Here is a 25461-nt window from a genome sequence, read left to right as displayed (position 1 = left end):
ACTGACCTATTTGTTAGTTAAAAGCTTTATTGATCCTTGCTTTGGAACTTGTAGGTGTGTGAGAGAGAGAGGGACAGAGAAAGCCAGAGCAAGAGAGTGAGTGAAAAGGAGCAGGGCTTTGAGTGTCTGTTGCACTCCACAATGAATGAACTAAATACTTCTCTTTTATGCTGCTGCTTGCATGCCCTGTAAGCTCACTAACACAGCTCAGTGACAAACCATTCTTTAAAGGCATTCCCATGGACTGTTCTGAGCACTAACTTTGTATGCTGCATTGTATGTTGTCTGAGTTACCAGACCTTATACTCAGTCATTGCCTATATAAATTGTATTTCCTGTTACTTGAATACAGATGTTTTAAAACAAAACATATACACCTCCCATTATCACCATAAAATAGGTTTCAGAGTAACAGCCGTGTTAGTCTGTATTCGCAAAAAGAAAAGGAGTACTTGTGAGAAATCAAGATGAATTTAATCAAATGAGGCTAGGGGGAAAACTGTAAGAGAAAAGGTAAGAAGTACTGAGAAAAAAGAGGTTTGTCTTTTTCCTCTTTGTTGTATAGCAGCCGTGGGTGTGATACAATATTTTAACCACCTACATTAAAAAGATGCCACCCAATCATTGTGTGTTCTGTGCAAAACTCATCCCCTCCCATTTTGGCTAGGAAGAGACTTAGAGACTGCCCTTTCTGGATCATACAGACTGTAATATATAAAAGCTGTTAGTAGCTCCTGTAGCCAGCAGCTTCAAAACTAGCAGAGTTTTGTTCTTTGAGGGTTTGTAACAAGACACAGTCCTCATTATAAGAGTTCACACTACAACATACGAAAGAGCTGTATAAATTGGGATCACAGTGTACTGTATTGATTTTTGGTATTACACAGAGGTAAGCCATTCAGCTCAATAAGTTTGCTTTGCATGCATTTTTATTACGGTTCATCACTTTTTGCTGGAGTGAGATTTGACTATTATTACTAAGCTGTCCTATTTTCATGCTTTTTATGTTCTTTGCCTGTTAGTTTGTATGTGAGGCATTATCAGAACCATGGGTGCAAGCAGTAAAAGACATGCCCTGGAATGTATTTTTCATCCCCAGTAAATAAAATTCTGTGAGATTCCTTGCTGTCTGCCCACTTAGAACAAGGGGTATGGTGTGTAGTAAAAAACTGATGGTGTGTATTAGTACAGTCAGTGTGCAGAATGTGTATCTGTAATTATGGCAGTCCATATATGATGGCATTTTATTTTACCTTAGTTTTTAAACCTTCATATGAATGTTCACTTTCCTACACTGTGTTATGAAGGAATAGTTCTAGATTGCTTTGTATCAGAGATTTAACAAGTTGGGGGGGGACTTTTGATCTTAGGGGGAAAAAAGTTTCCTTTTTTCTATCAAGCCATAAATTTGTGTATAGAATCACATCTTTTGACACCTTTTTTCCACAGATCTGCTCTCTGCTCTCCTGCCTTAAAGCTGAGCAACCCTGTGGCCTATCTCCCTTGACCCTAAAATGACAGTAATCTCTGCAATCAGTTGTGCCTTCTTATTTTTCATTCTATGTGAAACAAGTGCAATAGCATTACCCAATTCCACTGACCTATTCCTCTCAAACAAAAATTTCACTGACATTGAAGCAGCTTTGGCAGCTCACTTGGACTCTGAAAAGATCCCCAAAGTCAGGAGGAAGCGATACATTTCACAGAATGACATGATTGCCATCCTTGATTATCATAATCAAGTCCGAGGCAAAGTCTTTCCACCTGCTTCAAACATGGAGTATATGGTAAGTGGTTTTTCGTTTACTTCTGAGAGGGGAATAACATTTCATTAGACCTGCTGGAAAATATAAGAGACTATAAATCAGTGATTTCATTTTCCAGAGCCAAGCCAACATTTTTTAGTTCAGTAAACAAATGATTTGTAACCACTGCATGGCTTTACTATAACATGTTTTTTTTTAGCTGAAGTATTGTAATGAATAATAATAAGAGCTAAGAGCCAAACTGTGAACGCTTTACTCACCCTGGTGAACATTTACTCTCACAAGTAGTTCCAATAAAGTCAATGGGACTTGAGTCTATAGGGTTACTCCTGTGAGTCACTGCTCATGAGGGTAAGTAAGGGGTATACAATCTGCTTTTAAATAATTAGCATCTAAACCAAGTGATTAAGATCCTAATTATTAATAGTTCAGTTACTGAATTACTAGGGAGAACACTAAGTCCTAACACTGGTGTATTTTTTAAAAAAATTCATCCCATGAACATTGCTAGTCTCTTCCACATATATTATTTGCAGAGATTGATTTGTCTGGTGATCATGGTTTTCATTTTGCATGCATATTTTGTATTCATATAATGGTTTTATTTCTCTGTCAGATACAGTATTTGTTTAAAATTTTTCTCTAAACATGTTGGATTTACTCAGAAATCAGTGTGCATGATATCCCTAGGTATTTTTTCCCTTTATTGGCTAAAGTTCTTCCTGGGAAATATCTTTTCCTACAGCATGCTAACTTAACACACTAGTTATTTCCTCATTATGATTTCATGCTTTGTCATTGAAATGACTGGTCAGCCAGTGTATTTGTAATATGTGTTTCAACTTTCAATGCATGCATACTTTAGTACTCTAATGTAAAAAATAGGCCAGTTAAGCAGAAGTCCTTTTACTTACTAAGTAAAGAATTCACATTGTTTTTAAAGGGCAGTCAAATTTTGTTTATGGAGTATAATATTCGCTTAAAGACACAGGAGCATCTCAGATGACAACAGCTGGTTAACAGATTTAAGAAACATGACACCACTAACATGACATGCAGAAAAGGGGATGATGGTAGTAAAAACAAACTCCTCCTCTTTAGTAGCTAATGATTAACAATTTGGACTTCTCTCTGTCACAGATGTTACCTAAATCTGGGTTTGATCATGCAACATGCTGAGTATCTCCCAAGGGCACCTCAGAGAACTGAGAGTGTGCCGAACCTTGCAGCATCAGGCTTGTGTCTCTGATGGATATTGAGTTTGACGTTTGGTTAAGTGGAAAGGTCAAAGGCAGAAAAAAATAAGAAGGTCAAAAGTCAAGCTCAATCAGCCTTTTAATTACTGAATTCTGTGACTGATGGTTTCTATTGATTCTGTATAAATAAACATCACTGTGATGTCTGGGAGAAGGGCCGTCTAGCCTCACCCTCCCTTTGCCTTGTGTCTTTTGGAAATGTACTGTGCAATTGACTACAATGAAACCAGCTGAAATTCGCTTCAAAAGCAATGTCAGGAAAAAAAATCATATTCTCATGGGTTTTGTAAAAGAATCATTCACAAGACAAAAGTAAAGAAATTGTGAAGAGCAGGAAAGAGGAGGATGGCTCCATTCATTTAATTTATTTGGGTGAATTAACACCTTTCAGAAACTGCTAGGGCTTCATTGCATATTGCTGGGCATTCTGCTGGGCTTCACCCCAAAGTGGTGACCTTTAGAGCTGGCAGGTCTGACAAAGAAGCAAGATCCTGCCATTGGCAGTAGGGGTGAAATTCATGACAAGCTACATTTTACTCCCTTTCTTGCCCTCCCCACGTAGAATATCTTGCAACCAGCCATCCAGCAGGTGTATCTGTGCTGCTTTCAGCATCAGCCAGTTCAGTAGCCACCAAGACAAAAACTGGGCCTCCTCTGAAGCACTGCTTCCTGTTTTAATTAGTCAGCAGGGGTCACAGTGGCAGTGATGTGTTCCATTGTTTCCTCTTTCAGAGTTCAGAGAACTTGGGCAAAAGGACTAGAGATCACAATTCAGTTAGATCTGCAAGTTGTAGCTCAAGACACTACCAATAATTCACCTAGCTGCCCCCTCACCCAACAGCATTCTATTGGAGTCTTATGGAAAGCTTGGATTCCATTGTGAGGCCTCCATGTAATTTCTTCATGAAATTTCAGTATGTATAATTTCATCAGCAATGTGCTGTTGGGAACATCAGGTCTCTGTTACATTTATGAGGTTATGATATTCAATATCCATTCCTACATACAATATTTGGGACATATTGTCATTGCCAATAGACCAAATGTATCATGCTGAACATTCACAGAATTATGTCATCCTACCCTGAGGCCCCTGCAAAAGGGCACAGCTAGTTGTGAAACTGGTCTTCCTAAATCATTGTCTTAGTCACCTTAAGATAAGGGAAAAGCAGGTCAGATGCAGGAGAACTTTGAAATAGCTGAGGATGCTGTTTCAGTGCATTGAGTAGACATTTTGATGAGGCAAGCTGAAAGTGGATCATTTCATATAGTACATTAAAATAGGGATGGGCAAACTGATTTGGAAAAAAAAACGCCCAAAATATGTTGTTTCTCCTTGTTTTTTCCCCACTGTCCAAACAAATCACATTTTGCTCTTTCCCCCTGATTGCATCCTTTTTTTCTTCATAAAGGCCCTATACTCTTACTCCTTTCCACTTTCTCAGTCCCTTCTACTGATAAGGGTTTAGGATTTAGCACAGGACCCCATACTCCAATTCTCTGCCCCTCCCCCCATGCATGCTTGTCTCCTTTAACATCTTCTTACCCCAAGTCTGTTCTGCTTCCCATGCAATCTCTACATTTAGTAATATTTTGAGTCCATTGGGCATTATGTCATCTGCTGTGCTGAGACACCTGTTGTCTTAAATTCTTACATGTTACAGGGCTTCTCTTGGCTATACTCCTGATATGAGGAAAGGCCAAGAATGCACAAGATTTGTATACGGTAGCCAGCTAACTTATTGCCAGACCCCTTGAGATTCCATGACACATTTAGTTTGATAGCCAAATTGATAAGGACAATGGGATATATTTTTATTGTAGCCACGCATCAGTCTCAGACATATAAAAATAAAACACATACATTCTGGTCCTAACATTTTTATTTGGATTTTGCACTGGCAAACATGAAAGGTTTGTGTTATTTGACATTATTATTTGAGACCTGGTTTTCCTCTGCTTATATGGGTTTACAAAAGTGTAACTCCATTGATTTCAAGTGAGTTACTCTTGTTTTACACCAGGGAAAGCAAGAAAAGAATCAGACCTATTGTATTAAGCAATATCTGATGCAGAGTGTTAAAGAGAGAGATAAGGTGTGTGAGGTAATATTTTTTATTGGACCAACTTCTGTTGGTGAGAGAGACAAGGTTTCAAGCTCCACAGAGCTGATTTTCAGGTCTATATAGCTCAATAGCTTGTCTCTTTCATCAACAGAAGTTGGTGCAATAAAAGATATTTCTTCACCTACCTTGTCTCTCTCATATCCTGGGACCAACATGGCTACAGCAACACTGCAAACAGATGATTAAAATCAGTTAATCTATTTGGGCCCAGTTCTGATTCTACTGGTAAACATACATTCCTTTGCTTAGGAGAGACCCGTTTCACAACTTTTGCTACTCAGGACTGTGTGCATTTGAACATGTGCTAACAATATCATACAGGGGGAATTCATAACTTTGCCTATAATGTTGCTACATACGTTTCACCATGATATTATTGACCAGCAAGTTATTAGTTTTCAACTGATATCTCACCCAGTGTGTATTTAGAAAGCATCTTCAGGTTCACCAAGAGCTGTATTGAGCTCCCAAATTCATTTCACAGAATGCCCTAAGTATCCATTGGATGGTCAGAACTTTCAAATACTATCAGTTGGATTAAAACTAGAGAGCTAAAGGTGAAAGTCTCTGTATAAACATTCCTAGCCATCCAGTTACTCTTGAAGATGCTTTTGAAGTACACACTGGGTGGTGGATAGGTCAAGTAGATTGAAGCAATTTTGCTTACCATTCCAAGCACATTAAAGAGGCTTATTTGACACCTGAAAACCTTTCATCATAAAACAACAAAGTGAGATTAGTTGGTTTGTCCTCCAGCACTGCTGATAAAATGCCTTGTTGTTTATATACTTTGGCACATTAGCATTATGTAACTAGTACTGCTGCAGGTGTCAATGTACTAGTTTCTTTTCTTCTTTCATATATTTCAGAAGATGTTTTGTTTCTTGAGCTGTTTGCCTTTGCTCATGTGCATCATCCCATTGAAATCAACTATGCTTGTAAGGATTGTAGGATAAACTCCTTTAAGAGTCATATATAATGGGTTGGACAGGATCTCTTAGTTCGTACAGTCTGTCCCAACCCCTTGCAGAACTGTCATCTTCATTAAACACATATGGCAGTCTACTCTTGAACATGCATAGTGATGATGTCTCAGTAACATCTCTTAGCAAAGAATTTGCCTTAGTGTAACCTGTGAAATGTTTTTGGCTGAACATCATGAAATCAGAAAAAGAAATAGGGGCTACATTAGCATTAGAAATGATTTCCAAATGACTAACCTAAATATTTCCTTTGGAAGTTGAGATTATTACTCTTTATATACTGTTTGTAACCAACTAATCAAATGTATCTCCCTGTTCCATTTCATATCATTACCTCTCAAGTATTTACAGAAAGTTGTCTTCTTTGCATCATTTCTCTAGGTTGTATGATACATATCAAATGTCTTTAATCTCTTTGCATAGGTTATGTCCCACCATGTTTTTATTGTTAATACATGTAAATTACAGTTACATCCACTTTAAGGCTCCTTTACCAGAGCAGTGAAAGGCAGCATTTGTGTAAATGAAAATTAGGCCCAATAATTTTAATTGGTGGATTGCTAACTACCTCAATAGTACTAACACAGGAATAACATACAGTGGACTTTGTTCAAGAAGTTATGTCTGTTGAATTGTCTCAGTCACATAGTTCTCAAAAATCTCAAAAATATAAATGGTAAAGCTTGAAATAAAGTAATGGACAGGCAAGTCACGGATTCTCCCCTATGTTAAGGCTGCTTTCTGTCATGCCAGCAGAACAAATTGTCTCTAAATCTGGCGTATTCAGGACTAATGTACAAGGATCTGGTGTCTGGACATTGCAGTGTAAAGGGGCCTTAGTTGTGGCTTCCCTGTGCCCCAGTGGTCCACTTCTGCTGTATTGACCTCGGGGACCACTGGCAGCCAGCATAAGTCAGAGCAGCTTTTAGGATGCTCTTACTTACCTGAGGGAGTGAATCAGCATCCCACCAGACCAAGTAAAGCTCTTACTGTGTATGTCAAAAACAAAAGCCAGGAAGTGTTTCATAGTGAATGATTGGAGAACAGTTTGAAAGATTAACAGAAAAGACCTCCACTGGAAAACATCCCTTCTCTGCAAAATTTGAAGAACTTCTCAAACAATAAAATGGTAAGGAATGCCCTGTTTAAATTTGCTTTGGCATGAGAACTCCTTTCACTTGTTTTAGGCATAAATGTTTTGGAGTGGATGCTATGCTAAAGTGTGGATGAACATTTACATTATGTAAATGTAGTATCAGCAGAAAGCCTTCTGGGAGTTTGAGTCAGAGGGGGAAAAGAAAAACCTATTGAGGTTTCTGATAGAAAGGCAGTAACTCTGAGCCCTAGGAACTGGACATTCATTCATTATTAAATATAGCACCTCTTGAACTTCTTGGCTAAAAACAAAGACAGACATTTTGCACAAGAATCCTGATTCAAAGTACACAAAGTACTTAGCTTCATACATGAATGGAGAAGGTAGTGACTTCAAACATCTACATTTTTGTCCTCTTTCCACCTCTGAGACAAAACTGAGAAAGAGAATGTGTTCTCCAGAATTGTGGAAATGTGCTTGCCAAAGAGAGCAAGAGACAAAAACTGCTGAGACACCACCTGCTCTCTATAAGATGGTATAGTCCAGTTATGCTTACTATAGTTCATACATCCTCTGCAGTTCTCCAGTGTGGCCCAGAGCCAGCCTGACCCTGAGTGTGAAGGTGTGGCCCAGAGAACAATGGTTCTCTATATCTTCATTCAATGCCTGTCAACTTGTATCAAGATGGAGCATCACATGTTGAGACTTATCACTCCTTGGACCATATCTCTATTCTGAAGAACAAAGCAGCTCCTATAGGGTCTTTTATGTATGTTACATCTGTCTTTCTGATAGAATTGTTTGGAAAATGGTAAGTATTTTCCATGAACATTTTCAAAGGAAATAGAAGAAGTTTTTTCTCTGAAATGTTGTTTTTTAATGAAAAACCAAAAACAATAAGTTTTTGATATACCAAAACTAGAAAAGTTTCAGGTTTTTCATATAAAAGAGGATAATTTTGAGAGAAACAAAATTTCCTTTAACATTTTTGTTCTTGAATACAAGACATTTCTCTTTGAAAATATTTCAGATGAAAGATTTCAAATGACTCTTCCTTCAGGCTCTTGGCAAATTATCAGTATGATCATCAGTTGGATAAAGTTAGATCCCCTTGGTACCTCTTCCTGAGTAAGATCATGCCAAATAAAATGAGTCTTGGAGTAGGTTAGGAAAACACTGAATATTTTGAGGTTTGTAACTCTTTCATTTGACTTTTCCAAAAGATACACAAATAATAACATATGAAAGAAACTTATTACTATTACATTTGTCAGCCTACTGATTTTCTTTCTTTGCTTGTTACTGTTTTAAAGCCTGGTTCTAAAGATGAGAAGAAAAGCAGAGAATTGAAAGAAAACTATTTGGCCATTAGTGATATGCAAACCTGAAACAGTTAGGAGTATAGGTTTGGACTGAATAGGTACACAAAAATGTAGATATTTATATAAAACTTTATCTACCCCTCTTGTTTCTGCAAATTGGCTTGAAGTCTCATGACAGCAGGCTTTTTGTGAGATTTCGAGGACATCTGATCCTGGTCATGCTGGAAATGAATACCATAGGAGCGGCCTCTTGTAGGGTTGCCAGTTTTGGTTGGACATATTTCTGGAGGTTTCATCACACGACATTATCTTTCATTAAAGATTAATCTTTAATTCCTGGAGACTCCAGGACAATCCTGGAGGGCTGGCAACCCTTCCTCCTTGTAGTATTTCAGCAGTTCTGCTTACCAGAAGTTCAGAGCTGTGTTATATATTTTAAAATGTTAACCAACTGTCTTTGAAACTCAGAACAATTTCCCTTTGGGTTATTTTATGTGAACCTGTTTGCTCATATTTATTTGCAATAATATCCAAAATGGAGCTACATCTTACAGGTGGCCTTGTGTGATAAATGAGCATTTTTTCTTTACAAAGTGGACTTTTAGAATTTCTACCTACATTTTCAAATGTATGCTGCATGTATTAAGGCAGAATTTAGACACACACTAGGTACTAATTAGTTATAGTATGCGTAGTAATATTTCTAACAGGTGGCAGTTGAGAGCAAAGAAAGTATTCTTATTCTTAGAGAGAGTCAGCCTTGAATCCAAATGATCTCACAGCCCAAATAAATATATAAAGCTTGCCAAATCTGTCTATATAAATTCCAATGAGCTCATATGTTTTCATCACACAGTATGTACTGAAAGAATGAGAGAGAAGAGAGGAGGCATTTTCAATCACCCTGCTAAAAAAGCATGCAAGCAGAAGGAATGCTGGTTGTTTTATTAAGCTTAGGGCCAAATACTGGGGGGGTCCTACATATCCACAGAATACTTGAAAACATTTTAAAAGTTGCGAGTCCACTGTACAGAGGGGCCAGCAGAGAATCTGTGCAGAGGAATTCTGCATCTCTCTTCACAATGTGGTAGGTCTCCATAGAAAGGGGTACTAGGTGCGTGCCAGCATGGCCAGTTGGGATCTGCACACTGAGTGAATCACCTTGGACAAAGCCCTGCACAATGGGACAGCAGCAGGCCATGTTTGCTGTTCCTCCCCATGATTACATTTGTAGCTGTACTCTAGCTGTACAGACAACAACACATGATAAATATGTAGTCGCATTGCTTCATGCACCACTGGAAGGAGCTCAGATGCTACAGTGATGAGCATGGTATAAGAACCTATATAAGAAATAGACAGCCTAGCTGATTGGGGCCAAGGATTTCATTCCTCAGCCATCCCATTTCCCCCTCCCATTCCCCAATTATTTTTTTTTTGTCACAGAGAGAAGTCTTTTTGCAAAGGATTTTCTCCTTCCCTAGGCTTTACTTTTTATGAAGAAGTATTTCTGATCTGCACAGCCAGTTGAATAAATAAGGAAAAATGTTTGTCTTGTGAAAAATAAAACAGGCAATTTGATGTAAAAAATGTAATGGTTTTGATGGACCATCAGTAAAAGTACCTGCCGTTTTCTCTTTGGGCCATCGTGGTGGTTTGGTTTGGTTTGGTTTTTGTTTGTTAACTGAAAAGAAAAATCCATCAGCAGCCACAAATATAATGTAAATGAGGCCACAAATATAAAAGGAGTCTGCATGTTAGTAGCCAAGAGGATGTTGCTTATATTTGCATGACAATCTGGCTATGTCAACACTTAAATCGCTATAGCAGCATAGACATTCACTACAGCAACAGGAAGGGTTCTTCTGTTGCTGTAGTTAATCCATTTCCCCAAGAGTTGGTAAACTCTTGGAAGAATTCTTCCGTTGACCTAGCACTGTCTACACTGGGGGTTAGGTCAACTTTACAACGTTGCTCAGGGGTGTGGGTTTTTCACAACCCTGAGCAACGTAGCTGGGTCAGCCTAATTTCTTAGGTTTCAGAATAGCAGCCGTGTTAGTCTGTATTCGCAAAAAGAAAAGGAGTACTTGTGGCACCTTAGAGACTAACCAATTTATCTGAGCATAAGCTTTCGTGAGCTACAGCTCACTTCATCAGCTGTAGCTCATGAAAGCTTATGCTCAAATAAATTGGTTAGTCTCTAAGGTGCCACAAGTACTCCTTTTCTTTTTCCTACTTTCTTAGGGTACACATGGCCTCACAATTACTTATCTCCTCATTTTATTCACAATCTGATGCTATAATTATGCATGTGCAATTAAGGTTTCAGGTATATATACAACTACACATGAAAGACTCTCTATTCCAAAAGTTTACATCAAAGTGATTTATTTAAATTGGTCAAATTAAAATATATCTCTATTTAGGCAAGTTTATTATCTGTGCAAGGAAAGATTAAGATCTCATACCAACACGGGACCAGTATCAAAACAGAGGCAAGTGTGGCTAAACTCCATCTGTACTTGTCCCATAAACCTAAGATCTTCCCAGTATTCCAGAGTAGTTCAACATTTCTCCTAAAATGATCAGTAGTTTAATATTAATGTAATTTAAAGCATTGTCATTACCTTTCAGAGTTAACATCCCATTAATATGAATTGGCCAGTTAAGGCACCTGTCTCTTAGCAGATTCAGGGAGACAACACTATACTTATTCATATTTATAAAATTTTATTTGTGATTATAAGGGCTAGAAACTTAAATATTTTAAATGAAAGCACAAATTATGCAGAAATATATGGGTGCATGACAGAAGTGCCGGTACTATCACTGAATACCTTGCCTGATTTGTCCCTTTCTACACGATGCCCTCTTTCCTTTCCAGCACCTGCTGCTGCTCCAGACAACCTTCTCCCCTTTGTAGAGTAGGAGAGAAGAAGAATGCTGTACCTCCTCTTTTCCCTTTTTACACATCATAGTAAGAGAGGATTGAGATAAAAACATTGGCACTGGTCAAAAAATTTCCATCAAAACTTTTTTCCAACGGAAAAATGCGTTTTCAACTAAATTAATTTTTTTCACTGAAAGTGACTGATTTCCTTGAAAAAAAGGAAAATATTTTATTTATGGATCTTGAGTCTGACTTCTCACAAATTCAGAGGCCCATTTATATATTTTCTGGAATACTTGCTTGCATTCAATCGCCAAAATCAGGAATTCAATCACCAAAATATAACTCCTACGCCATAGACACAGTTAAAGAGCTGGCTTTAAAAACACCATTTCAACTATAAATAGGTATTAGTGGCTTAAGGAGCTATTCACAATCTCAAAAATAGAGATACTGCCTGAATCGATGCTATTTTACCTTCCCGTAAAAAAGCTCAAAGAAGTTTTTCTACTGTAGTCCACTTTTGGAGTAAGCCACTAAAAAGAAGACTGTAACAACACTCCTAAGCATAAGAAATTTAGTAAACTGCTGACAGACCTTGCTGGTGAATTTGGAATAAAGCAGCAATTTCTTTCCAAGGGGAAAAAAAAATCACAACACGTCTTGCAGAATTTAAAAGTCAGATCATAAATCTCAGTGATGATAGGGGTAATATGGGTGGTTAAAATTATGCATCTTCTTATCTTTGTTTCTCTGATAATGCATTAAAGAGATGAGGTAGAAAACTACCTCCTTAGTGAGTGACTGATTTATTGAGTGGCTATGGATTTTTCCTCTGGTACAAGATTATCCAGTGGTGGAATTTTGATAATTTTTCATAACAGGGAGGAAACAATTGATTGTGTCAGTATAAATCAAGTCAAAGAAACATACTCTAGTATAACATTTAAAAGCAATATTTGCACATACATACAGAGTTGTGGGATTGCCTGTTTATTTTCATCAAGTGGAGAGTGGTGTTCTCCATGCACCAGTCTGAGGTTCAAAGTTCTCTACTGGTCTTCCCTTTTGACTTGTGTTAGGCTATGAGACTTTGAGGCTGAATGCAGCTGCCTCCAGAACTGGTCAGTACCATTCTAAGCTGTCTAGAGAAGTTGATGGGGTGTCATGTGAAGAGCCCTATGCTTCTTCCAGTGCTATCCAGGGACTGAAAGAGGTCTGTATACCAACTCCAGCTCCTCCAGGGCTGTGACTGGGACTAAACCAATGCTCACACATGGGCACTTCTCTTGTAGACCCTTCAATCTGCACAGATTTTAAGCTTCCATTAAGTATACATAGAGTGTGTGTGTATTTCTAGCCCTTCTAGTTAAGAAAACCTTCAGGCTGTCACCTGATGCAGTGTGGTTCATGAGCTACCAGGAATTCCTCAAACAGACAAATTGAAACACCAGTTCTGAAAGGAATTGCTCCATATAGTTTAATGTGATGCGAACTCTGACATGTGACAGTGGCAGTTTAAACATCAGCATGGTTTGCATATTGTATTGCTGAGAGCATTTAAGCTGAAACATTTAGCTGCGCTTGTTAACTCTACATGACCCCACTTTTCCATGATGACTGAACATAATGAGGGAATACAATCACAGACTTCATTTTGCCCCCATTGAAGTCAATGGGTGCTGAATTAGACTGCTTTGAAATGGGAGTAGATTAAGTGCAGTCCCAAACTGTTAGTGTGCATCAGCAGGGTCCACACGGATAGTTAGTGCACTGGAGGTTAGCACAGGGTAGATTCACAGCCCAGCTTGCCGAAAAATAAATATTCACATAGACAAGCCCTAGACGAATGCTTAACTTTGAATCCAGTGATAAATGCATAATGTGTCATTTCAAGATAGGTTACAGTGGGACTTTAGCCTGCTCTACACTGAAACCAGTAAGTACTCCTCCAAAAGAGCAAACCTAAAAAAAAGGTGACATGAATTCTATTACAACTGAGTATTCATACAGCAGGCACTCAATGAATGCAAGAGAAAACTGCTGAGGTGCATGTACAGAGTGAAAATGGTATGTGCTCTCTGCAGGCCAGTAAAATCTGAGTCATTAGAGTCTGATATATCCCAATAGCATGCTCAGAAAAATGGAGAGTGTTGATTTTACAATTTGTTTTGTTTTAGTCAGTATAATTTAACCATGACATTGCACATTCATCGTCCACAGATGCCCTTAGCAAAGCTTGTATGTTAAAACTGTCCTGAACAGCTGCTGCCAAGTGCAATAGTGTATTTAAGAATAAGCATATTAAATATTTTACTTCACTAATAAAACAGAAGTAATTTTGTTTAGAGACCATTTTAAAAGGTGCACTTTGCTCTTGGGAAATTACCAAGAAATAAATATATCTAGAAATTGAAACCTATGTATAGTATAAGTCAGCAGCTCTTTAGCAAGCTTGCATTAGATTTTGTGAAAGCAATGGTGATGGAGGACTTCTGACTGCAGACATCCCCAGCAAAGTTAGAAAATACATTTTTTTTCCTTGTCTCAAAGACATTTGCTTCATGTTGTGACAGGATGCTGTTAACAGCTACAAATTGGGCACTATGGAAGCTACAGTGGAACCTCAGAGTTACGAACACCTCGGGAATGGAGGTTGTTTGTAACTGTTAGCAAACTATATTGAAAAATCCTTATGAAAGAAAACTAGTTTCACTTCTTACAGTTCATTCATTATTAGCAGTATTAGCAGTATTTTTTACACTTTCCTCTGCTATTTGCTGTACTTGATGGGAATGATAGGATTTACTGTCCTTCTTGCTTGAAGAGAGTAAAAACAACAACAACAACAGGGATGAAATTCTGACCTCACTCAAGCCAGTAATAAAAAGAATTATGTCTTATTTTATGTTTCACAACTCCTAGCAACTTGTACTGTTGACTGAAAATGAATAATGATTAATTAATAAATCAAAAGAAACACAGTATTTTAGGGGTGGTCTCATCAATGCCATAAAAAGAGGGCCTTACTGCTTCCCTGCTCTGATAAGATACTTCTGCATGCACAGCCTGAAATTGTATGCACGTTTCTCTTTTGCCATCCAGACAGAAAGTTAGGCTGTGATCCTGTCTATGTGGAACGCTCATTGAAGTCCGCAGGGGTTACGAATATGGATGGCTTCCAGAGACAGGCCCTTAGTTTGCTGAATACAATCAATACTTTCTTTCTTTCTTTCTTTCTTTCTTTCTTTCTTTCTTTCTTTCCTTCAAGTATCTTGGTTCTTTGGATTACATTTTATCAGATGCATTCGTCTGTGGAGAATATAATCTTGGGATTTCTTGTCTATATTTTCAACCTTTCCAAATCCCTTGATTTATTTATTTTTTTTGTCCTGATTCATGTTTGCAACATCTCCCCATTTAGTGTCAACTGCAGCTACACTCTTTGTTCTCTATTCCAAGTCACATGCTGAATAAAACTAGCCTAAGCACTAATCACTGCAATATATCACTGGACACATTTATCCATCTCCAAATGCAAAAAGCATTGTTATTTATCATTATCCTTTGCCAATTTACAATCCATTTCATAGTGCTCATATATAATCCTATTTAAAGTCTAGTATTAGATAGAAATCTATGGAGAACATGTTGTCACCATGCCTCAGTGAGTCACAACTGAGAATACCAAATTCAGGACAGACTGCTAAGAAATAGGGCAGACACACCCCAAACTGGTGGTCATTCTATCATTAGAGTTTACCAAATCATAAATGAGCTTCGGTATCACCACACTAGTTAACAAGAAGCCAAAAACATAGCCCCCTTATGCATTCCAGCCCTTGGCTCTCCACCCATACACTCAGACTTTATGATGAGTGGTTACTGAAAACCAGTTTAATCAGAATTGGGGTCCTTCCAATCCCAAGGGATCAGCCACTTAGCCAGGTCAATATATAACTCAGATCTTACCCAATAATCATGCTGGTGCCAGTCCTTCAGTAACTAAAATCTAAAGGTTTAATAAAAAAAGGAGAGAGTTATAAATGGTTAATAGATCATATACATACAAATAATTGCAAAGTCCTTGTACCAAGTTTGCAGCAGTGATGGAATAAACTGCTAACTTGCAATAGCCTCTCTGGAATCATTCAAACAAATTGGTGTAATCAGTCTTTGTTTAGAGCTTCTTTGTTAGAAACCCAGTCCAGAGAAATGAAGCAGGAAATGAAGACAAAATGGAGATGTCTCAGTTGCCTTTTTATATCCTCTGTCATGTGCATGGAAATTTACTGTCCCAAAGCCTACAGCCCCTGTTTGTGGAAAGTTACTGTCCGAAGATGGAGTCCAGGGTCACGTGAGCATATCACATGTTCTTACATGGCTTGCTGACTCACAGGGTTGGCCATTGGCCCCCTCAGTGCCTGAGGCATCCGCAGGGAGAGCTATATGGGCAATATGAATTATTTTTTTTGGCCCATTGTTAGAGTGAAGTATCCTTAATGAACCATCCACATAGTATTGATGCATCCGATGAAGTGAGCTGTAGCTCACGAAAGCTTATGCTCAAATAAATTTGTTAGTCTCTAAGGTGCCACAAGTACTCCTTTTCTTTTTGAGTATACACTGAGACATTCATCGAAACAGCAATTTCATAAAATCAATTAGCATTCATAAATTTTACATAGACAAAATTCTGAAATCTTCACATGCAGTCACAGATGTGAGTTAGAACTATAGTACCATTTTATTCCAGGACAGCCCCATTACTGCAGCTCTGGGCACATAGGACTGTGAACTCAGCAAGTTTTGAAGGTTCACTTTGGAGGGTGCCTTTTTGGAGCGACCTTTACTGTAATTTTTTCCACTATTAGCCTTCTAAAGCGTGGCCTTTAAATTGTTCCTTATGTAACTCTCCTCTCTCTCCCCCCACCCCCTATTTCCTTCCCAGGTTACTCAGGGACAGGCAACCCTCATCTGTTGCCAGAGGTAACACATAACTGTGGATGGGGGGAGAGGGGTGGCACAACTGAAAGATTCTGGGGGGACACGTGACTACCCCACATATTACCTCTGCATCCAACCCTGTGACTGACCACAGTGGGCGGTCTGTAAAGCAGGCAGTGAGAAGCACTGGGACTCCAGCAGCAGGGAAGGAGAAGCAGTCCCATGTAGCGGGGTGGGGGCGAGCTCAGCCAGTCGCCCTGCTGCTGCCTCCCTCCCTGCGTTGTACAGACACATGGTCAGCGCCACTGCAAGGGGGAGTCACTGCCTCCTTGCTGTTGGGAGGCAGCCTGACAGGCGGCCTGAAAAATCTGGAGGGGGGGCATGTGACCCCATGTGACTCCCCCCACATTGCCTCTGCCTTACATCATTAAGGATAATGGAGACCCTGGGGGTCCCAGATGAGATGGAGAATTAGGTGGGAATCCTCTAGTCACCCACAGACTCATAGACTTTAAGGTCAGAAGGGACCATCATGATCCTATAGTCTGATCCCCTGCACATTGCTTGACACAGAACCTCACCCCCCCTCTGCATTACTCCTCTAATTCCTATGAATATTGATAGCTGGCGGTGCCTCTCCGGGACAGGCACAGTATACACCTATGGGTATACCTTGGTGGCCTCCAGGTACACAAATATAAATAATGGCTCTTATGCAGATAATAAACACCCAGAATAAAACCAACACAATTTTACTTAAAAGTTATCCTACCAACATACAATACAAAATGAAACAGACTCATATAGACTCGTGCTATATCTACACCAAAACAGTAGTGGTGCTGTAATAGCTCAGCTAATGGCTGCAGCTTTAAACAGCAAGTTGCAGCATAAACCTCACCCACACTCTTGGCATTATACCACCCCATCCCTGAATGTGCGCTCACCCTTAAGTTTACAGTCCTGAGCCCTCTCTTGTGTTGGTGCAGTGGCTGAACAGGAGTTCAAGCCGGCACTCGGTAAGTCCAGCAAAGGCAGTCCAGGTGAAACAAGGAGTGAGGCACTTTTGTATTGTGACCAGCTTGAGTTGCACAGTGGTAGGTTGCAGTAACAGTTGTTATATTAGAGAGCCATAGCTCAGGGGTAACTTGTTCTTTGCTCAATGGTCTGTAAGCCAGATTCAGATCTTCTGCACAACCGACAGTCTTCAGCTCCTGCCCTCAATGCCTAGCTGTGGAGACAGAGACCATGAGCAAGGGCTCAGCACTAACAAGCTGTCATCTGTAGTGTAGTCTTAGCCCTGGTCATGTGTCTTCAGCCCGGCAACTCAATCACAGGACTCTGTCTCTGTTTCTCCTTGGCCCAGATCCAAAGGGGAGAAGCAGCTGTCTGTTGCAGTTCCCTACTCACAAAATGGAGGCCGCTGACCCCTTGAAATAGTCTCTGACCCAGGAAGCTTTGTCCAGTCCCAGAGAGCATCCAGGGAGTGCATCATAGGATTTGCAATCCTTCAAAGTCAGCATAAAGTATCTAGACGTTTGTCTAATCAGGGTATCTGTGAAAGGATTCAGAGTCTCCTCAGACAGGTGTGCCTACGCTTACATAGTTCATTGGCTTTTATTTGTCCACTTGGCATTTAATTTGCTAGTTACCCAAATATAATTAGCTAGTTACCCAAATATAATTTAATTTTGGTTAGGTCTTTTTGAAATTGCTCAGATCCTTCTCTAGTCTAATCCAAATGTCATCCAAAAATGTTACATTCTTGTGGATCCCTGGAGCATCCTACCTAAAATTGGCTATTTACTTTCTTACTACTCTTAGCTTCCTGACACAACCAGTTTTAATCCATGATGAGACTTCCTTCCTTCCAGTGGCTACTAGAGTTCCTCAAGAGGTTCTTGTAAGGTTCTTCATCAAAAGCACTTCGAAAATCCAAATTAACTTAAAACTATCAATTCCTTCTCCTGCATCTCATATTTGGTTACACTGAAAGAGGGCACCTTTGAGTCACTCCATAATCCTAACGTCAATGATTTTTCTCAACTATTTTTCTAGTACTGAGATCATTCTCACTGGTCTGTAATTCCCAGAATCAATTGCAGCTCGTTAGTTCATTGTCAAGATATGGGCATTATGTGCCAAATTGTCCTCTATGATGTTTATCCCCAATTGTCCATCTTACATCATATGTGACAAAGTGTATGTTCCATTCTCCAGCCTCATTGGATGTTTTCGGTTTGCTTTTGTTTTTAGAGATATATTTTTGGCCTGGATAAAATATTTATCCGGATTGTTTGTTTTTTTTCTTGCATTTCTATTTGTTTTTGTTAAAGCTGACCTGGACCAAAAGTCTGAATTGGAATACCCTGAACGTTGAGGCATTATGAACATGCATCTAAGTCTGGAACTAGACTTTGTTACTTGAGCGCAACTTTATTTTTTAAATATATTGGGATCTGCGCATATTCTATGATATTAGTAAAATATTCATTATTAGAGGCATTACCCTGAATATGTGTTCATTCTGTAAGAGATTATTGATTGCTGCTATTTATATTATTTGACTGACACATTCCTCTGTTTATGACTTCATAACTGTTTGTGGTTGAGTCAAACCAAAGATCTATGTGAACAAATGAGAAACAAGCAGAAGACACTATTTAACCCCTGGGGGGAAAAAAATTCCCCTTTAATTCAAATATCCCTAGTAATAAGAAACTGTGTGCTGGATCATTTGTTCTCACAGTAAAAATCATGGAAGAAAACTTAGGGGGAGGAAATCACTAAAAGAACTCCTCACAGAATTGTTTGCTCATTATTGCACTGGGGAATAGCATTTGATCCCCTGTGGGATGAACTATGGAAGCATGTGCTCAGTGTGGATCCTGGAGGATGAGTTCCGAGGGCACCCTCTGCCTCCACTCTGGTCCTTTACTTTCCTGATAACATGGCTTCAAAGCAGGGCTGGCTCCAGGCACCAGCGTTCCAAGCAGGTGCGTGGGGCGGCAGTTAGAAAGGGGCGGCAGTGTTTCCGCGGCAGTGTTTCCTCTGTCCCGCCGGCCGCGGCGGCAATTCAGCTGCTGCCTCTCTGTTCCGCAGGCCGCGACAACAAATCGGTGGCAGCTTCTCCCTTTTGCCGTTCGCGGCGGCAGTTTTTTTCACTGCTTGGGGCGGCAGAAACTGTAGAGCCGGCCCTGCTTCAACGAAGCCAGGCTGGCTATTCCACCTGCTGTGTGTAGGAGGTTTCATGGAATATGTTATACCATCTGAGGTTGCATTATCCTTTCTAGGATGTTCCACAGGACAATGCGTGTCTTCTTAGCCCTGCTCCCCAACAATTCACGGGATCCCCACTGCCCACTCTGGACTCTATCCAATACAGAGAGCTTCCAAAGACTCCTGGAAAGTGGATTGGGAGAATAGTGCCATAGGAAGACCCTTCCTCCTACAGATGGGGCACAGGTGCATACTTGGGGTGCTGGACTTTTGTGGTTTGGTCTGGCCCTCTGATAGATCTGACAAGTCCCCATACATGCTGTAGCCATGTTCTTGTGGATGCTGGAGATCTCTCACTGTATTTTATTTTTTGTAAGACAGACAACATATTTTTTCGTGGGAACCACAGATTTAACATCAAGCATTATAAAAATCTTCTTCAAGTGTTGAGCTATTAATCTGATATGTTATATTGACCTGATCATATCATATTATACCTGCATCTTGCATTTGTCTACATTTTTCACTACCATTGCTAAGGACTTTTTACTTTGTCAGGTTTGGGATGAAACTCTTGCCAAGTCTGCAGAGGCTTGGGCTGCAACATGCATTTGGGACCATGGACCTTCCTACTTACTGAGATTCTTGGGCCAAAACCTATCTGTAAGAACTGGAAGGTAGGTAGCTGTCATTTTGTAAATCTTTTATTTTATAAAAAAATTGAGGGCCATATCCTCAGCTGGTGTCAATTTCAATGGAGCTACACCAGTCTGAACATTTTAGCTGCTGCGATGGCAAGAACTCAATTTGTTTACAGCTTATAAAGATTTTCATTCCATTCAGGAATATGAGAATTAATCATTGGCAAATATTACTGTAACCAAGGATTTCAGGTCTCCACAGAATAGTAGTTTGTGAATGACTGTACTATGGATGCCAGGCCAAATGTTCTAACATAACAAGTTTTGAAAAATCAACTTTCCCTCCCTCCCTACCTATGTCTTTAAATTAATCTAGGTATCGATCCATTCTTCAGCTGGTAAAGCCGTGGTATGATGAAGTGAAAGACTATGCTTTTCCATATCCTCAGGATTGCAACCCTAGATGCCCTCTGAGATGCTATGGACCCATGTGCACACATTATACACAGGTTATATGAGTTCCATTCATCTTTCACCAATCTATAGTTCAAAATTGGACTTGTCTGTGATGTGTGTGTGTGTGTGTGTGTGTGTGTGTGTGTGTGTAAATAAATAATATTTCTTTTCAATGTTGACTTCACCAAAAGAATAATGATTATTTATTCAGATGGTTTGGGCCACTTCCAACCGTATAGGCTGCGCAGTCCACACATGCCACAATATGAACGTCTGGGGATCTGTTTGGCGACGAGCTGTTTACTTGGTATGCAACTATGCCCCAAAGTGAGTTGCTTTCTTTTCATTCTGTTTACTTTTATACTTCATGCATGTACGGGTTATTTGATAGGACTGTTTACTCCCTTTTTCCAGCTAGCATTCCTGTCATGCTTTTGTGCTGGGCCTGCTTCCTCAAACAAATATAATAATTGGAATTATAAAAATGTACTCCTTTTGTATATAAACAAACCAAAGGGGAATAACAAGATGTGTATTTAACAAAAGCACATCTCATGATCTTTTATTATTGTAATGCTCATCCTTTGCATTATTCCTTTCCTCCACCTGTTTCTCCTCATTCCCTGGCTTTGTTAGGGAATCCAGTTCTGCAATCCATACTTAGGTTGATTTGCACTTACTGACATGAGCTGGCCCATTGTAGACGGGGGCCTTAAACTGTAAGCGCCTCAGGTCTCTTTTTTATTTTTTTTTCTATCGTGCTGTATAAAACAACCCAAATAAACAATGATGAGCAGTACAGGTTTGATAAACTTTAAATGTCACAGACCCATAAGTGGTAAAGAACAGGGCAGTGAATGAGTGTGAGTAATTTCATTGTCCCAGCTGCCATATACATAAGAAGATAATTTTTAACTGTGTCTCTAAAGAGTTGCAACCCCCAAACAGGGAAATTTTGGGGAAAAAAACCCCAAAGAAGAAACCACTTCTATTTTGTGAGACAAAACTGCAGGTCCTTTATATTTACTAATACAATTAATATAAAAAGTCGTAGCAAAGGAACTAGAGGGGGATCAGACAGTAAAACTAGAGCTGACTCCAATCTCCACACTTTGGGGATGTTTGGACTGATATTCCAATCAGGTTCCAAATATCATAACTTAAGCCTGTCTTTAATAGCAACCCAGGCATTATAGTGTATGTATGTATCAAAAATTACAAAAACAGAAAGTAATTACAAAATTATTAGGGTACATCATTCATTTCATTCAATTATGGCAAATGAATAAGAGGCATTGTTGAGAACTGCTGAATTATTTGATTCATTATTTGATGCATTATTAACCCTGTAATAATGATATGTTACATTTAGTTTCTTTTGTTCTGAAAATCCTGACATACTTTGCAATCTGTAGAAGAAATCCTGAGGTCCCAACTCAGTTTTTACTGGGCCCTTACTCTATCAAAGTTATTAGCTCATGGCCGCTAAATATGGATGCCAAGGCTTAGAAGGATTTAAAAGGGGTTAGACTGCAGTTACACCAGATAAAATAAAACAGTGTTTTAAATGAGATGTGAGCTATTATCCTTCAGAGCTTAAGCCAACTACTCACTGACTAGAGGTAGGAAGAAACATCCCCTATAGGCAGGTTATCCCATAACCTAAAGGGTTTCTAACATCTTCCTCTGAAGTATTTTGGGTGAATTCCTGGCTCCAGTGAAGTCAGTGAGACCAGTATTTTCATCCCTAGTATTTGGCCCTGTCAGATAAAGGATTTGGTATTACAAGGACCACTATTCTGGTCTGGCATGACAATTTCTATGTCCCTGTTTTGATGTCAGTGGAAATTTGCCTGAAAAGAATGAATGAAACTTGGCAAGGACTTCAAGGTCAGGACCTGTATATCTACATATAGTTCATACTTCACTAATCACTAAGTCATTTGCACCTCTCAGCTACACAACATACCACAGAACTATACAATAGTTGAGGGCAGGAAGTGAAGGACGCTGTAACCATTTTAAATGAGAGGGGTTTTAGAGGTGCAGAATAACATTATTCAAATTGGAATTTTCCTAGGACATCAGTGCTATACCTCCTATTAGCTGATGTGTATACCCTACTATAAACTGGTTGAAAAATATGCCAGGAAGTCCACATTGTCTTGAATTTCTGATTTCAGAAACAGTGTTAAGAAAGGTTTTTTAAAAATGTGGTGTAGACGTAGTTAACTGATATACTTAATGTACAGCTCTATTAATCACTCATGATACAGTGAATGAAGCCAACATTAAACTTGTGGCACTTCCTCTAGATTACAGTATCTGTTCCCTGCTTGTGCAGTCTGCTGTGCCCATTTGGAATAGGAATAAGAATGTGTAAAGTATTTGAGAGACTCCTACTTTCTTCCAAGACAACCCAAAGTTAGGCTTTTTGATCCATCTTTATTGGCTGGGAAGGGGGGAATGAGAAAACACTTCACAAATAACTGCATTACTCACTGCTGTAGCACATCACACATATATTAGAAGGTTCTTTTCTTAGTGAAATGCAACATTTAAGTAGAAATCTAATTTTAGCTTTCTTTCTCCAGTGAGCATCCTGTAATCCCAGAGTCAATAGTGATGGGTCAATCTCTAAAAGTTTAGAGCTTTGTATAAGCATCTGGAAGTCTGGATGCTTATTCAGGTGACTCATTTGAGACTTCCCCACTCCTCATGCTTGCCTCTGCAGCCTGCTACCTACCTGTACCCTCGGTCCTCTAGCAGAAACTACGCACCCACAACCTCCGGACAAATCCTTGGTCCTCATGAAATCTCAATAGACCCCTGACTTCATCTTTCAGTGAAACTTGCCAACCATCTCACAGTTCCTGCACTCTTTTTACATGCCTTTGTGACTAGTCCTTCGTTTTCCCAGTTCTTTGAGCAAACCATCACGAGTTCACACTCAATACCCAGCAAAATGGATCTCAGATCAGCTAAACCCTATAACAAGATCGTCAAAAGACCCACTCCCGACTTGAAAATAAACATTACAAATATACAATCAATGAAAGTTTTAAAACTTTGCAACAACATTGTGACACTAATATCTTATTAACAGGAGCCGTCCGGTTGGTTTCTCTTTCTAGAGAGCAAAGTTGCAAAAGTCATTCCGAAAATAGTGTCTGTCAACCATGCAGTATGAAAATATTTTATAAATACATTATGGGCAATCCATCACCCATACTTAGTTTGCACTTATTAAGGGATATTTTTTCTTAAGTTACTAAAAATATGTATTACTTCATATTTTCAGGGGCAACTGGATTGGAGAAGCGCCATATAAAGTAGGAGTCCCGTGTTCCGCTTGCCCTCCTAGTTATGGATCGGCTTGTACTGACAATCTTTGTTTTCCAGGAATAACATCAAACTACTTATATTGGTTTAAATAAGTTAACACGAGTTTACATTATTTTTAAATAATATGGCTGAGAAACAAAAGCTTGTATATTGAATTTTGCACATATTTTATATATATATAGTATATATATAAGTACCCTTGGTTTCTTTTTATATGCTTTTGTATAATTAGCTTTCAGAGTACACTATAGATTCATTTTTAACTCTTCGGAATGTATAACTATAATTCTCCATTTCAGGCCATGATCATGTAGAGAAGGATAATCTTATAGCATCTTAACAAAGTGTAACTTCCTAAAGAATAGGAGTACTTGTGGCACCTTAGAGACTAACAAATTTATTTGAGCATAAGCTTTTGTGAGCTACAGCTCACTTCACCGATGAAGTGAGCTGTAGCTCACGAAAGCTTATGCTCAAATAAATTTGTTAGTCTCTAAGGTGCCACAAGTACTCTCCTTTTCTTTTTGCGAATACAGACTAACACGGCTGCTACTCTGATTCGTAAAGAATATGTTCTGTTTGATATTAAAAGCAAATTTAAAAGGGCACTGTCAACTTAAGTCTAAAATTTGAAATTATGGATACAGGGTCACTGGCAACTACACCAGTGCTTTAAAAATGAAAAATGTACAAATGTACAAAAAAAGTACAACTCCTCCCCTGCCCCGAATACATTGCCCTCATCTTGCAAATGGTTACTCCCATTTGCACTTATGCTTACTCCTGCATAGTCAATGGGACTCTGAGCAAGAGAAAACATATGTGCAGGAGGAACTCCAGCATTCAGCCTTACGTTAGCTCCCCCATGCACAACAGTGATTAACTTAAAGGTATTTCAAGAGTTCCACACACCGCTGCTGCTATCATCAATGATGCCTGTGTGGAGATAGAGAAGTAAAGAATAGGAAGCCCTCCTGGCCCTTGTACCACTAAGAAATATGATGGAACTGCAAGTGTTCACCAACCTGACTAAAGCTTTGTCTAAACTAGAAAGTTGTATCACTTTAACTATACTGTAGTTAACATTGTAGAACCCCATTAGTGTGGATGCAGTTATATCAGTGTAAAGGCACTTTTTACCATTATAACTATTCCGTATAGGAAGGGGAATAACTATATTGGCATAAAACACCTTTATACGAGTATATCTGCATCCATACTAGGGCTTTTATCTTATAAATATGTCAGTTAAAAAAAAAAAGATCACATCCCTAGCTGAAATAGTCTTATAGGTAAAACTTCCAATTAGGCCTAAGTGTTGCACAATTTTGACTAACGGATATCCCAAATAAAAAGCACAAAGTGAAAATGGAATTTTTATTTAAAAAAAAGGGGGGGGGGGATTTTTTAACAG

General features: G+C 39.0%; 1 protein-coding gene across 1 annotated transcript; it reads left to right on the top strand.

The window, feature by feature from the left end:
• Window positions 1-727: 727 nt before the first annotated feature.
• On the top strand, window positions 728-24504 carry PI15 (peptidase inhibitor 15). The gene is made up of 6 exons (XM_007052943.4): window positions 728-889; window positions 1450-1787; window positions 20164-20282; window positions 20623-20755; window positions 20914-21029; window positions 24004-24504. The coding sequence occupies exons 2-6, from the start codon at window positions 1515-1517 to the stop codon at window positions 24137-24139; spliced, it is 777 nt and encodes a 258-aa protein (XP_007053005.1). The 5' UTR covers window positions 728-889; window positions 1450-1514; the 3' UTR covers window positions 24140-24504.
• Window positions 24505-25461: the final 957 nt, after the last annotated feature.

Source organism: Chelonia mydas, chromosome 2, assembly GCF_015237465.2.
Source record: "Chelonia mydas isolate rCheMyd1 chromosome 2, rCheMyd1.pri.v2, whole genome shotgun sequence".
Classification (NCBI taxonomy): domain Eukaryota; kingdom Metazoa; phylum Chordata; order Testudines; family Cheloniidae; genus Chelonia; species Chelonia mydas.
The sequence above is the reverse complement of the archived record's forward strand: the minus strand, read 5'-3'. Positions and strand labels throughout refer to the sequence as shown.